This window comes from Myotis daubentonii, chromosome X (genome assembly GCF_963259705.1).
Source record: "Myotis daubentonii chromosome X, mMyoDau2.1, whole genome shotgun sequence".
Taxonomy (NCBI): Eukaryota; Metazoa; Chordata; class Mammalia; order Chiroptera; family Vespertilionidae; genus Myotis; species Myotis daubentonii.
The window spans coordinates 4,269,528-4,283,032 of NC_081861.1; the positions used below are offsets into that span (position 1 = coordinate 4,269,528).

Genomic DNA, 13,505 nt, shown 5'->3' on the forward strand with positions numbered 1-13,505 from the left:
CATGGCATGTCCTGCTGGTTCCAGGGAAGGAAAGGACTTCCTGGAGCTGTCTGGGTCAGATGGTAACCCAAAAAGCTAACCCCAGCACCACCACCACCCCACCCCAGCTGCCTGTTTTCTGGGCAGAGAACATGTGGGAATTGCCACCTTCTTCCTCCTTCCCTCCCTGCTTAGGAAGAAGTGGAGGCACCGGTGAGGCCATAGAGAACAGGTACCGGGGTCCAATTTACTTGAGCTGGGTTCCAATTCTACCTTCTCCATCTCCTTAACACCCTGCCATGCTATATTGTTAGGTCAGCAGGGCTTATGAAAGTGTTTAGCTGAGGACACCTGTAAAGGAAAGGACCCTTTCCTGCCCCGTCCTTCCCGTCTCTTTCCCCTGCCCCCCACCTGGTCTGTCTGACCTGAGGCCTCTTAACTTTGAGAAGAGTCAGCTGTGGGTGGCTGATTGGTTAGAGTAGGCAATAGGAGGCTCACCTCAGGCCCCCAACAGGGCTGCATACTCTGTCTGCCCTTGATCTTGGCTGAACACTCCAGACAATTGAAAGCACCAATGTGGCCTCTTTGTGCCTAAGGTGCCACTCATCCCTCTGTCCCTCACCCAGCCACTTGGAAACAGACGCCTCATCCCTTCACTCAGGTCTGGATATTGGGAGTAGCACAACCTGGAATGATGGGGCTTCAGGTAGACATTTTTAAAGAGGGTAGTCAGGGCAGGCTTCATGAAGGTGACATTGTAGCAAGGACTTGGAAAAGGTGAGGGGATGAGACCGTGACTATCTGAGGGAGGAGCATTCCCAACAAAGGGAACAACAGCAAGGGCAAAGTCCCAGAGGCTGGATTGTGCCGGCTTTATTCAGCACCAGCTAGGGGACTAGTATGGCTGGAGTGGAGTGAGAGAAAGAAGGGTAGGAGATGAGGTCAGATAAGTCATGGACCTGACTAGCCCACAGTAGACTTGTCAAATACAGTGTTTCTTCTCCCATTATGGTCTGGTATATCGCCACTAGGATAAACCTTACTGAAGAACTAACTGGTGTGAGCAAGGCTGTCATAAAGGACAGCCCAGGACAGGCGGTGAAGCTGGCTTTGGACTGAGGTGCAGTGTAGAGTTGTCCCGGAAGGCCTGCTGAAGGTTGCTGTCCTGTGAGTTGGGCTTGGTGGGGAATCTTATAGGCAGAGGGGTGAGGGATTAGGTCTGTCTGGCAGTGCTTTGACACAACAGGCACCCAGTAAGTAAAAAACCCGAGCCAGGAGAGTCAAGAGCAGGGCTCTGGCGGGCAAAAAAGATAAGTTGAGAGGTGGCAGGAAACACCAATTCTGGGAGCAAACATAAAAGTTCTCTTGAAGCGGAAAAGAAACCCCGGTTTTAGCCCTAAGTCGCAAGCATGCGCAGTAATGTACTCGCCCAAAGGTCCGCCTTTCTTAGCCTAGGTTCCACCCCGTGGGCCTCGCTGAGAAAGGATGGAGGGAGGGTTAAAGGCGGGACAAAAGTTGATTGAACGTTCTTTTGACCAATCACCTTGCGGGATATTTGGCCTATAATGAAAGGAGCTCAGAACAAAAAGGAGGGCCCGCCTCCCGGCCATGAAAACCAGGCAGAGGTGTGGTAGGCAGTGAAGTCACGCCTCCTCGGCTCAGCCACGCCCTTCATTCTTGCACTGCCTCACCCCAGGGAGCAGATCCGATTGGCTGGGCGGCCTCAAAGGGCGGGGCCGCGCACCGTCACAGTGGGAATAAGCTAGCGGTGTGGGAGTGGGGGCAAGTGGGAGGGAGAGCTGCTGAGCGGGTAAAGGCCAATGCTTCTCGGGGCAGCCTCTCCCGGGAAAAGTCATCTCTCGAACCTTTAAAATCCCTGCTTCCCAGAGCACCTCAAGGGAGTAAGGCTGCCTCTTCTTTTTCCTCCTTGCAAAAGTCCCATTTGCTACCATGGGGCTGTACCAAGTGAGACCGAGTAGGGGGAGCAGGTGGTGACTGGTCCGCCGGTTCACAGCTGCTGCCCGCTCACGAGCAGATTTCTAGCACGATCGTAACCGAGAACCAAGCAACCTCTCCACCTCTCCTTGGCGCCGTCCCAGGGCTGGTGCCACATTCTCTGCGGGGCGCGCAATGGCGGCGCCCCCTCCCGCGGCGGACGGCTCCTTTGGTACGCGCAGCCCGAGGTGAGTCCCCTCCTTCCCACTGCGCCCCGGCCAGCGCGTGCGTGCGCATGCGCGGAGCGCGGCGCGCGCGGTAGTTGGGTCGCAGGCAGTCCGGCCCTGGGAGCCACCGCGTCTCCTCAGGCAGTGGGCTCCGAGCCGCGAGCCGCCGTGAGCGCTCGGATTCCAAGCGGCGCCGACGACCTCGGGGGCATCGCCCGCAGCGGCCAAGCTCATGGCCGGCTGAGCGGGACGCCGCCGCCGCCTCAGCCACCGCCGCCGCCGCCGCCGCCTCCTCCTCCTCAGCCGGCGGCGGCCCGGGCCCAGCAGCCATGGCCGAAGACTACTGGGACGGGCGCCTGCGGCGAACCGGAGGAGGAGAAGGAGGTCGCGCGGCCTCAGCGCGGGCCGCCGCCCCAGGCGCCTCCGCGCCGGCCCCGCGGCGCTGAGGTTGCTCGCGCGCCCCCGCCGGTGAGCGCGTCACCGAGATGTGGGGTGGGGGCTGCCCTTTCTTCTACAGAACCCACCCAGACCCCAGACGGTGCCCGGGGATCTGGGCTACACTCTCCGCACGGGCCTCCACCCCGCAGCGAATTGCCCAGAATGCACCGGGGCAGGGGGTCATTCAGGGCCTCCCTGACCTTGGCCCCGCCCTGGGCCCAGTCTGGGAGCTGCGGGTGGGAAGTTGCTAATGGGGAGGGGGGTGATCGAAGGAAGAGAGAGTGTAGAAATGGGTGGCAGAGTGGTGAGAGAGTCGAGGTTGGCTAAGGGGGGGCCTGAGTTTTGGAGGGATCGGAGGGTAAGGTATGGTGTCCAGTGTGTGCTAGTGGGGGGGGGGTGCAGGAGGGTGGAGGTACCCAAACGTGTATAATAGGCGAGTGGAAGTCAGAGAAGTGCTGACATATGCAAATTGGGTCCTCTGTGTTAACGGGGGATAAGGGGGTAGAGGTACCAGGTGTGCTAATAGGATCAGGGTTTGAGGCCCTGTGTGGTGAGGGTCAGGACGGTGTTAATACGGTGTATTTGTCCATGAGGACTGCAGCGTGTGAGGTGCCAAAATGTGCTCGTGGAGGGCAGCGTAGTGGAAGAACTAGAGTGTTGAGCCTTGCTAATGGGGGTCCTAGCTGCAGAGGGTTATGTGCATGTGGTAATAAAAGTCTGGGGAGCATGAGGCCCAGTCTATGCTTATGGGGGCAGAGGGGTGGAAGACCTGAGCCTGTGCCAATAATGGCTGTCAGTTGTGGATGAGGGAAGTGTGTTAGCTCTGCGAGAGGTTCAGTGTATTCAGGATCAAGATGGTGTGAGATCAGTGTGTGCCCATGAGGGCCGGGGATGCAAGACTCTAAGGGTGCGCTAAGAAGAGAGGGTGATAGATGAAGTTAGAGGCACTGCTAATGTGGCTTTAGAGCCTTGGAGGCCCTTAAATGTGTGCCAGTCGGGGGAGAGGCAGAGCTGTATGAGATCTGGAATATGCTAATGAGAGTCAGAACATTGCGAAGACAGTATGCTCTTGTGTCCATGGAAGACTGGGATGTGTTGAGGTTCCAGGGAGTGCTAATGAGGGGTAGAGCTGTTGAGGGTTTCTAGTGTGCAAGGAGGATAATCAGGGCTGTGAAGGGATCCCAGTGTGAATCAGCCAGGCTTCTAGCTGTGGAGGACTTGAAGCAAAGAGAAATAAGGAACAGGAATATGTGAAGGTCTAGGTGTGCTAAAGTGGATAGAGCCATGGCTGGCTGAAATGTGGGGGAGGGGGGGAGGGCTGAATGAAAACCTGTGTGCATTAATGAGGGTCAGGCCATTATGTAACTGTGTTTGCCCCTGGAGATAGGGCTGGGGAAGGGTTCAGGGATATAACAGTGTGCTTGCCCCTGGAGATAGGGCTGAGGAACAGTCCAGGGTCATAACACTGTGCTTGTCCCTGAAGATAGGGCTGAGGAAGAGTTCATGGTATGCTACTGGGAGGCAATGTGTGAGGCCCAATATGTTCTAATAGAGGTCAGGGTGAATTGAAGGTCTAGCTTGTGCCGATGGGAGGTGGCAGAGACAGGATAGCGGGAGGACCAGAATATGTGGTAATGATAGTCATATCTGTGGAGGGGTCTGAGCTTGGACGAAAACAGGTCAGGGATCTGCAAGGTTCACTTCGTGTTCATGGGATTTAGGGCAGTATGAAAATCCAGTGAATGCTAATGTGGGTCAGCTGTAGAGGGTCCCAAGTGCATGTTAATAGGGGTCAGAATCATGTAGGGGGAACAGTGTGTTAATGGGGCGAGTGCTGTGGAGAAGCTAACAGGCAGCTGGGCCTGGGAGGGACCCAAGAATGTGGTAGGCGTTAACTTTGAAGGTCCTGTGCTCTGTTGGGGCTTTGTGAGCTGGCAGCAGTTAGAGATAAAGGGAAATTGCAGGTGCTGATAGCAGTTAAAATGCAGAGGGACCTTCTAGAAGGTTCAGTATAGACTGAGAAAAGGAGGACATTGAGGGCCCAGTGTGTGCTTATGGGAGTCCGGACAGGATGAGGATGGTATGATCCTATGGGACTTACTAGAGTGTGACGACTGTGTCCTTAGTGGTTCGGTGTAGTGTGAGGAGGTAAGTGGCCTCAGGTATTATGAGAGCATTCAAGTTAATATCTTCAAGTGTCTCTACTTACAGGGACCCACTAGGGCCCCCCCTACTGGGGGTGTTGCATGACACAAAGATTTTGTACCCCTTTTTCCTAAACTCCCCACAAAACTGAACTCTGGAACCTGTTCAGCCCTTGGAGTTTCCAGTTAGAGGTCATGCACCCATAGCTCCTCTAGCTCCCTCCTCATTGTCCATCCAGCCCTACTTATAATCCCCCACCCTACCCCGCCCAGCTCCTCTATTCCCTGTGACAACAGACGAACAGACTGCAGATCTGTGCCATGCAGACACAAGACCGTCTTTGGAGCTGGCCATACTTCACCTGCCTCAGTCTCAGGTCCAGTGTTGAGCCTCCTGGGCCAGGATTTTGTTGGTATCCTGGGTTCTCTGGATGGAACTCATCCTCTTCACTGCGGTCTTTCTACTAGGCTGGCCCCTCTACCCCTCCTGAGGGTAGTGAGGTCAGGCAGGCAGAGACAGGGTGTGGGGACCGCTGGAGTAACACCTGATTTCAAGGTAACAGATGACCCACTTCTCTCCTCGCATCCAGGCCCAGCCTCATCTTCAACCTCCTATCTAGCTTCACTTCCCTTGGGCCCAGGGCCATCGTAGGCCCTGCTGTGAGTCCATATGGTTCCTGGGCCAGGTCTTTCCCCCTCCTTGCTGGCCCAGAGCCCAGGTGGAAGCAAAAGGAGGCCAGCCTAAGCCTTTAGGTGGCCCTGTTCCCTCCAGCAGCCCCATCTGGGTAGGTCAGCTTCCTGCCGATGCCGGTGTCCCTGGGCCACCTTGTCTGGGGTTGTTCATGAGCCCCAGGGACTCACTCTGGTAGAGATTGGTCCTAGGTCCTCAGCCCCCTGACTTCATTAAGTTCTGCCCTAAGCACTTTTTGAGCATCTACTCTGTGTCAGTCACTGTTCCAGGTCCTCAGGATATAGCTGTGACCTAAACAGACAGAAATTACTCCGGCGGAGCTGATCCTCTAGTTATGGCTGTGAGGAGACAGACAGTAAAGTAAACTAATGAGTAGATGATCTCATTTCTGAGGAGGTGATGAATCCTGGGGGATAACTGACAAGGTGAAGGGAGCTTAGAATGGTTGAGATTTTAAATTGGCTCAGAGGTCAGGGTTCCATCCCCAGTTAGGGGGTACGCAGGAGGCAGCCAGTCAGTGATTCTCTCTCATTGATGTGTCTCTCCCTCTCCCTTCCTCTGAAATAAAAAAAAAATTTTTAATAAATAGGGTTATTTGTTGAGGGTTATCCATGAAAAAGGTAATATTTGAGCAATGGCCTGAAGGGGGTGAGGGAGTGAATTGTTTTAGAAATCTGGGGGAAGGGTGTTTCAGGTACCAGGAACAGCCAGGGCAAAGGCTCTGCGGTGAGACTGCTGGGTGTGGTTGCAGAACAGCAACTGGCAGTGATTGAGGGGCAGGTGAGGCCAGAGAGATAATAGGGGTGAAGTGGTCAGACCATATGAGCCATATTGAGGACTGGAGCATTTATTGGGTGTGATAAGGGAGATGTGGTGCATTCTCAAGTACAGGAGAAATGTGACCTGGCTTGTAAAAGTCTGGGTGAGACCCTATGAATCCCAACCTGATTGAACCTTTCTGGCAGCCATCAGGTTAGCTTGTACTCATTGAGATCCCCCCCCCACTCCAATTAGTGGTTGTGTCTGGGCCAGACCCTCCTCCCCACTTGGGTAGATCAGTGGCGTAGTCCACTAGTCACCATGACGATGGTTGCTAGGGGAGGTTAGAGGTCTTTGTAGCCGTATAGAGCAGGCTGCCTTGGCAGTTGGGGCTGATGTTGGGTTGGTGCTGGCAGAAAATGCCGTTCTGCGGGCGTGTCCAGGGTTATGTCAGTTGTTCTGAGGTCCTGGGCAATTCCCCCTCTCCACCCATGGCTAGGTTCATCACTGCTGCTGCGCCCAAGAATACCTGCTGCTCCCACAGGGGGGCTGCCTCCCTAGAAACCTGCATTCCATCGATTGGACCCTTGCCCTCAGCCATCCACCCAAGACTCGGTACTCAGGTGGGCTATTTAGTAGCAGGGTCCCCAGGGGCTGGCTGTAGGTAGACAGGCCCTGACAAAGGTCCCTGTTCATGCCAGGTTTCCAGAAGTCCTAAGTGGTTCCAGGACCCCTCAGTGGTTGGGTGGGCACTGACAGAAGTTTGTGTCAGTGTGCCTCACTAGGTTGTCATGTGCTTTAGGGGGCCCAGGGTCAGGCAGATGCTAACATGGATCCCATTCCAATCTATGCCCCGCTCCCCCCACCTTCTCAGGTCGCCATGGATCGGATGAAGAAGATCAAACGGCAGCTGTCAATGACACTCCGAGGGGGCCGAAGTGTAGACAAGACCAACAGTGCCCCTGAACAGATAGGCCTGGATGAGAGTGGCGGTGGTGGTGGCAGTGACCTTGGAGAGGCCCCCACCCGCGCTGCTCCAGGGGAACCCTGCTCTGGGCGGGGACTACTCAGCTCTGCACCAGGTGGGTCTACTGACCACTTCCTCCCCTAGACTGGTTCCCAGGTGCTGCTTTCCAGCCAAACTCCTCTTAGACATGCGTCTTTTCATTTCCATTTCTCCATTTTTTCCCCTTCCCTGCCATCCTCTCTATCTGCGCCCCTTTTGTTGGCTTTCTGCCCAGGCCTTGCCCCAGCTCTCCTAATCCTCCTTTTACGCTTCTCCTACACTCTGCCAGTACCCTCAGGCCCCCTGGCGCCTGCCTGCCCTGGGTCTTTGGCCTCCTCTGCCTGCCCCTAGCCCCAGGCTAGCCACAGTCTCAGCTCACCCCTGGAGCCTGGTCTTCCACTAAGTAACTATTCCCCCTGCCCCATTCAACCTTCCTGTCCTGTCTGAACCTCCGTAGGCCTTGCCACCCTCTCCCTAAGAGACCCCAGGCTGCTCTGGGGGCCATATGCACACCTGTATGATGAGCGAATGTATTCTTGGGAAGAGGGTGTCCTGGGGCTCCTGACTCCACCCAGCCTGCCCTCCCCCTGTTGCCACCACCAGAGATTGTACACGAGGACTTGAAGATGGGGTCTGACTTGAAGATGGGATCTGATGGGGAAAGTGACCAGGCTTCAGCCACGTCCTCAGACGAGGTGCAGTCACCAGTGAGGGTGCGCATGCGCAACCATCCTCCTCGCAAGATCTCCACTGAGGTGCGTAACCCCCCTGTCTGGGTGGTGGTGGGGCTGGAAAAGAGGGTTGGACCTGAGGTGGTGGAGCTCATGCTCCTGTTTCTCCCCTGTCTCGCCTGCTAGGACATCAACAAGCGCCTCTCACTACCAGCTGACATCCGGCTGCCTGAGGGCTACCTTGAGAAGCTGACCCTCAATAGCCCCATCTTTGACAAGCCCCTCAGCCGCCGCCTCCGCCGTGTCAGCTTGGTGACTATCTGCTATTCCTGTCCTCTTCCTCCTCCCCTTTCCCTGCCTCCTCTCCCCCCTGTACCCTTCCCCGAGCCTGCTTCAACCTGTCCCCTTTACTCCACAGTCTGAGATTGGCTTTGGGAAACTGGAGACCTACATCAAGCTGGACAAGCTGGGGGAGGTGAGGGACAGCTGGGAGGCCCATGATGGGGGTGGGGATCAGTGGGAACTCCCTATAGCCTCAGGCTCTTCTCCTATAACTGTTCCTCATTCCCCAGGGTACCTATGCCACCGTTTACAAAGGCAAAAGCAAGCTCACAGACAACCTTGTGGCACTCAAGGAGATCAGACTGGAACATGAAGAGGGAGCGCCCTGCACCGCCATCCGAGAAGGTACAGACATCCGGGAAGATCTGCCTCAGGCTTCCTGGGCATTCCCCATGGTGTGCACACACACACGCCCCATAGTGAGACTGGGGGTTCTGGTACTTCCCTCCTGATACTCGGGGCTTCATGAGAAAGTGCCCATCACTCACATATCTAGGGAATAATCAAGGTAACCAGGAATCTGGTCCTGTTTGGAGAAGAGGCAGAAGAATTGGAAAGCAAGGTTCTTGCTTTGGTTCCGAGGACATCCCTGAAAGTGCTCACCAACTTACTTGATACAGTAGTTAGTCAGAACATCACATGCAATGATTTGAATTGCATCAAAATTGAATGTGCAAATGCGGTTTCATATGAAGCTACAGGCCTGAGGGTTGGAGCAAGGCTCCTTTCCAGAAACCAAAAATGGGTTTAGAAAATCTAGTGTCACATAATCCTGGGGCTGCAGTCCCATGTTCTTGTCCCATACTCTTCTCTGAGCCTTAGTTGCCACATCTGGAACATGGGGACATACCTTCCTGGCATCAGGTGGGCTAGAGCTGGTGGCTGCGAGTCACCACTCCAAACTGCACAGGGAAAGAAGGAAACCTGGTCTCATCCTTGTCTAGTCCTTGTCATTATCCTGAGGGTGGGGCCCTGACTCTTCTCCCGTCCCCGTCCCAACCCCATGTTTCCTGCAGTGTCCCTGCTTAAGGACCTCAAACATGCCAACATCGTCACTCTACATGACATTATCCACACGGAGAAGTCCCTCACCCTTGTCTTTGAGTACCTGGTAAGGTTGAGTGGCAGTGAGTCCCTGGGGGAAGTTGGGTGGTGGCCGGACAGGATATGACCCTCTTTCCTCTACTTTATCTTCTCTCGTCAGGATAAGGACCTGAAGCAGTACCTGGATGACTGTGGGAACATCATCAACATGCACAATGTGAAAGTGGGTGTGGGGCAGGAAGCAGGGGCACAAGGGCCACTCACCCAGTCCACCCCACAAATCTCCCAGAAACGACGTCCCATTTGGCTCTTAAGCTGGGAGCCATTGCAGGGCGTTGGGACCCTGTTCTCTTTTGTGAGACAAGGCTCTGGGCTCAGTGGCTGTGTTTGGGAGGGGGAGCAGTGCCTGCTGGGAGTCAGGATACTGGATACTCTTTGACCTCTGCCTGCCATTCCTGGGTCCCCAGCTGTTCCTGTTCCAGCTGCTCCGTGGCCTGGCCTACTGCCACCGGCAGAAGGTGCTACACCGAGACCTCAAGCCCCAGAACTTACTCATCAACGAGAGAGGAGAGCTCAAACTGGCTGACTTCGGTACCCTCGGCCTTCCCTTCCCAGAGATCCCCCATCCTTACTCTCCCAGCCTCCCCCTTCCCCATGACCACCTACTCTCAGTCCCCCGGCCTGCTCAGGACCACCTCAATCCCAGCTGCCCCTTCTCTCCACCTCCCAGGTCTGGCCCGGGCCAAGTCAATTCCAACGAAGACCTACTCCAATGAGGTGGTGACCCTGTGGTACCGGCCCCCCGACATCCTGCTCGGGTCCACAGACTACTCCACCCAGATTGACATGTGGTGAGGACAAGTGGCATGGGCCATGCAGTGAAGGGGGGTGGCTTGGTCACAGTGGCCAACCAGTCAACGGCCTTCCTATTTATTCACTGTGCCCTCCCTGCCCAGGGGCGTGGGCTGCATATTCTACGAGATGGCCACAGGCCGGCCCCTCTTCCCAGGCTCCACAGTGGAGGAGCAGCTGCACTTCATCTTCCGCATCTTGGGTGAGGAGACAGGAGCCCTCAGAGGTGTGGGGACATGCAGGGAGGCCCTCTGAGATGCTTAGGGTAATGCCTCTTCCCACCAGGAACCCCAACTGAGGAGACATGGCCAGGCATCCTGTCCAATGAAGAGTTCAAGACACACAACTACCCCAAGTACCGTGCCGAGGCCCTTTTGAGCCATGCACCACGGTGAGGCTAGTGGAGGGGTGGGGGGGTGTGAGGGGCAGCGTACCCAAACTCAATTTAAAGCAGGTCCCTTTGTCCTTGTGGTAGACTTGATAGCGATGGGGCTGATCTCCTCACCAAGCTGCTGCAGGTGAGACCACTTCCCGAGTCAGCCTTGGGGGCTGGGGGTGTGGGGAAACGGGGAGTTCTGGGTGGGGAGGAAGAGAGGCTTACTCTGTGAAAGTGTCAATATTAAGCCCCCACCTCAGTTTGAAGGTCGCAATCGGATCTCTGCAGAGGACGCCATGAAACACCCATTCTTCCTCAGTCTGGGGGAGCGGATCCACAAACTTCCTGACAGTGAGTGGAGCTGGTGAAGGGAGGGCCAGTGGGGGGCTGTGGGGAACAGGACTGCTGTAGACAGCCGAGCAGGTGTTGACGGGCTCTGCTACATCACCTCAATGGGGGTACACATTTGTTCACCTGTGTGACATGTTTATTACAAACAAGTTGTTACGTTTTCAGTTCCTTCTACCTTTCATGGAAATTTCCAACTGTATATAATAATCAAGTATCACTTTCTCTTGTTTAGAGTAAACATTTCCTTGTAAAGTATGTATTGAGAAATGCACAGATCATAAGTATAGAGCACAGTGAATTTTCACAACACACACGTGACACAGGCATACCGTCAGAAAACAGGATGTAAGAAGCTCCCCCAAAGTGTCCCAGGTTCCTTCAGATATTCCCAGCCTCTCCCCAAGGGTTACCACTAGATGGACTTCTAACAGCTGAGATAAATTTCCCCTGTCCTTGTACTCTGCAGAAATGGAATCATACGGGGTATTCTCTTTTTACATCTGACTTTTAAAAACTTTTTAATATCGGTGTTTTAAATTAGATATATTTAGATATTAGACTAAATAATAATATGAGTGCCCAAGTTCTCTATCAGGTCATCAACTCATGGTGAATCTGGTCTAACCTATATTCCCTCTGATTATTTTGAATCAAATCCCAGACATATTATTCACCTATAAAAGATTTCAGCATGTGTCTATTAAATCTCTTTTTAAACATAACAATGTCATTATCACACCTAAAAAAACTTGACCCACTTTGCACATCTCCCCATTGGACTAATCCAAATGAAATCCCAAACACCATCTGATCACCTAGAGTTGTGATAATTGCAATACCATTATCACACTTGAAAAATTAATAATAAAAAAGAAAATAATGCTTTCTTGGTGCCATGTAATAGTCCATATTCCATTTTTCCTAATTGTAGCTAGTTTTTGTGTGGGATTATTTCACAGATGAAAGTCAAGCCTCTCAAAGAAAAGGCAGCTTTTTCTAATTCCCCCAGTGGGGCCACATGGGAGGTGGCTCTGGATGGCCCCATGGGTCATTTCCTACTTTTGTCTCCACCCACAGCTACTTCCATATTTGCACTAAAGGAGATCCAGCTACAAAAGGAGGCCAACCTTCGCTCTTCGTCGATGCCTGACTCAGGTAGGTGTGGCCCTCGCCCTCTTCCCTGCCCCATCCATCTACCTGCTTGTTCACCAACAGCCATCCGCTCTGCTTTCGCCCGCAGGCAGGCCAGCTTTCCGTGTGGTGGACACCGAGTTCTAAGCCACAGACCCAGGCCCCAGCAGGCAGCAGCTGGAGGGATGCCACACCCCTCACAGGGCAGCCCCCAACTGCATCCTCCCTTGCTTGCTGCCTGCCTACCTGCCTGATCCATGCTCGCCTGCCCACGTGTTCCCTGCTGCCTGTCCAAACATCCATTGGCCTGTCTGCTGGGTGCTAACAAAGCTCTCATCGCTCTTTCACCTGGTCTGTCTGTCTCTCTCTCTGTCTTAGTAGTAGCCGGCGGACAGCATGGCCGTGCCAGCCTCCCACACTGAGGCCAGGCCTATAGCCCTCCCCATCATACCCTCCCCCAGGACCACTACCCCATGGCCAGCTAGGGGTTCGGCCAGCCCAGGCTCGGGATCTCAACTCAGACAAGAGGTGGCAATGCCTTGGGTTTGAGGTTCCCCCTGCCTGCTTTCCTGCCTGCCCCACCTGCCTCATGTTGTGTGGGCCTTTTTTGTTTCATTCATTGTTTTTTTTTAATTATTTTAAATGAGGTTTTCATTTTTTAAATGCAATATCTCTGTGTACAGACTGGCTGGGCCCCACCCCCTGTGGCCCTCCCAAAGTATTTTGTGCAATGAAGCCCTGATCCCAGCCTTTCCAAGGCAGGGACACAGCCCCTATTCAGAACCCTGACCATCCCCAGATCCTGGGGTTGGCTAAGGGCAAGCATGCCTCAACCACTCGCCTTCCTACACACACCCCCTCCCCACCACCTGTCATCCCAGGCTGCAGGGGTACCTGAGGACTACCGGAGACTCTGGGAGATGGACAAGTGGGGGCCCCCACTCTTTCCCTCCTGCAGTTCCATAGCTGGGGCCTCCTTCCGTCTCAGGGTCTCCCCAGCCTAGCCCTCTTGCCCCCATCCCACTCGGTGCTGTTGAGTAGGGGCCCTGCCAGGAACTGACCAACTCAGCGAGGAGCCATAGTGTGTATATGTACACAGGCAGGGACAGGCATGTCGGGGGGAGTTGTGCCCAGGTGTTAACCCCTAACCCCTGGGGAGGGTGAGGCAGGGCAGGGACAGTCTCTGGGGTCAGTCCCAGATGGGTGGTTACCTCCCCTTCCTCCACTCTAAACCCTGGGGCCTTCAAATGGGGTGGGAGGGCATGGGTGGGGGCCCTCCTAGTGGGGTTTGGGAGGTTGGGTTCCTGAATGCACCATAATCGCTGTATGAAACATTAAAAAGTCTGAAGTGAAAAATGTGATTGCAAATCCCTGTAGAGGTGAAGGTGGATTTGACCCACGGTGAGTACTAGGACCTTGGCGAATTCGTACCTGGTCCCGGCTGTCTAGGAGAGCACCGGGAGTGGGTCAGGGACACGTCATGATTCTAGAAAAGGCATCTGAGGGGTTGCACATGCAACAGTGAAACTCTGAATTGAAGCAGGTAAGGCAGGCTGAAC

The 13,505-nt window shown here is 54.5% G+C and overlaps 1 protein-coding gene across 8 annotated transcripts; it reads left to right on the forward strand.

Moving 5' to 3' along the window:
* Window positions 1–1,773: 1,773 nt before the first annotated feature.
* CDK16 (cyclin dependent kinase 16) lies at window positions 1,774–12,293 on the forward strand. 8 transcript variants are annotated; one of them, XM_059678836.1, is made up of 17 exons: window positions 1,774–2,162; window positions 6,673–6,796; window positions 7,048–7,255; window positions 7,783–7,934; window positions 8,037–8,162; window positions 8,269–8,325; window positions 8,423–8,537; window positions 9,209–9,303; window positions 9,397–9,459; window positions 9,704–9,827; window positions 9,967–10,087; window positions 10,193–10,290; window positions 10,374–10,479; window positions 10,543–10,606; window positions 10,713–10,815; window positions 11,893–11,970; window positions 12,056–12,293. In XM_059678836.1, the coding sequence occupies exons 1-17, from the start codon at window positions 2,110–2,112 to the stop codon at window positions 12,091–12,093; spliced, it is 1,725 nt and encodes a 574-aa protein (XP_059534819.1). In that variant the 5' UTR covers window positions 1,774–2,109; the 3' UTR covers window positions 12,094–12,293. The 8 variants fall into 8 exon arrangements, with proteins under 8 accessions (XP_059534819.1, XP_059534825.1, XP_059534820.1 ...); XM_059678837.1 differs by having other exon boundaries at window positions 1,775–2,162; window positions 10,564–10,606; XM_059678838.1 differs by having other exon boundaries at window positions 1,778–2,162; window positions 10,564–10,606; window positions 10,725–10,815.
* The last annotated feature ends 1,212 nt before the right edge of the window (window positions 12,294–13,505 follow it).

Excerpts from the sequence above, each read along its gene's own strand:
- CDK16 (XM_059678836.1), top strand. The coding sequence starts at position 2,110 with ATGGCGGCGCCCCCTCCCGCGGCGGACGGCTCCTTTGGTACGCGCAGC. Across the intron at positions 8,538-9,208 it reads CTGCACCGCCATCCGAGAAG|TGTCCCTGCTTAAGGACCTC; the intron begins GTACAGACATCC and ends TGTTTCCTGCAG. Across the intron at positions 9,460-9,703 it reads TCAACATGCACAATGTGAAA|CTGTTCCTGTTCCAGCTGCT; the intron begins GTGGGTGTGGGG and ends CTGGGTCCCCAG.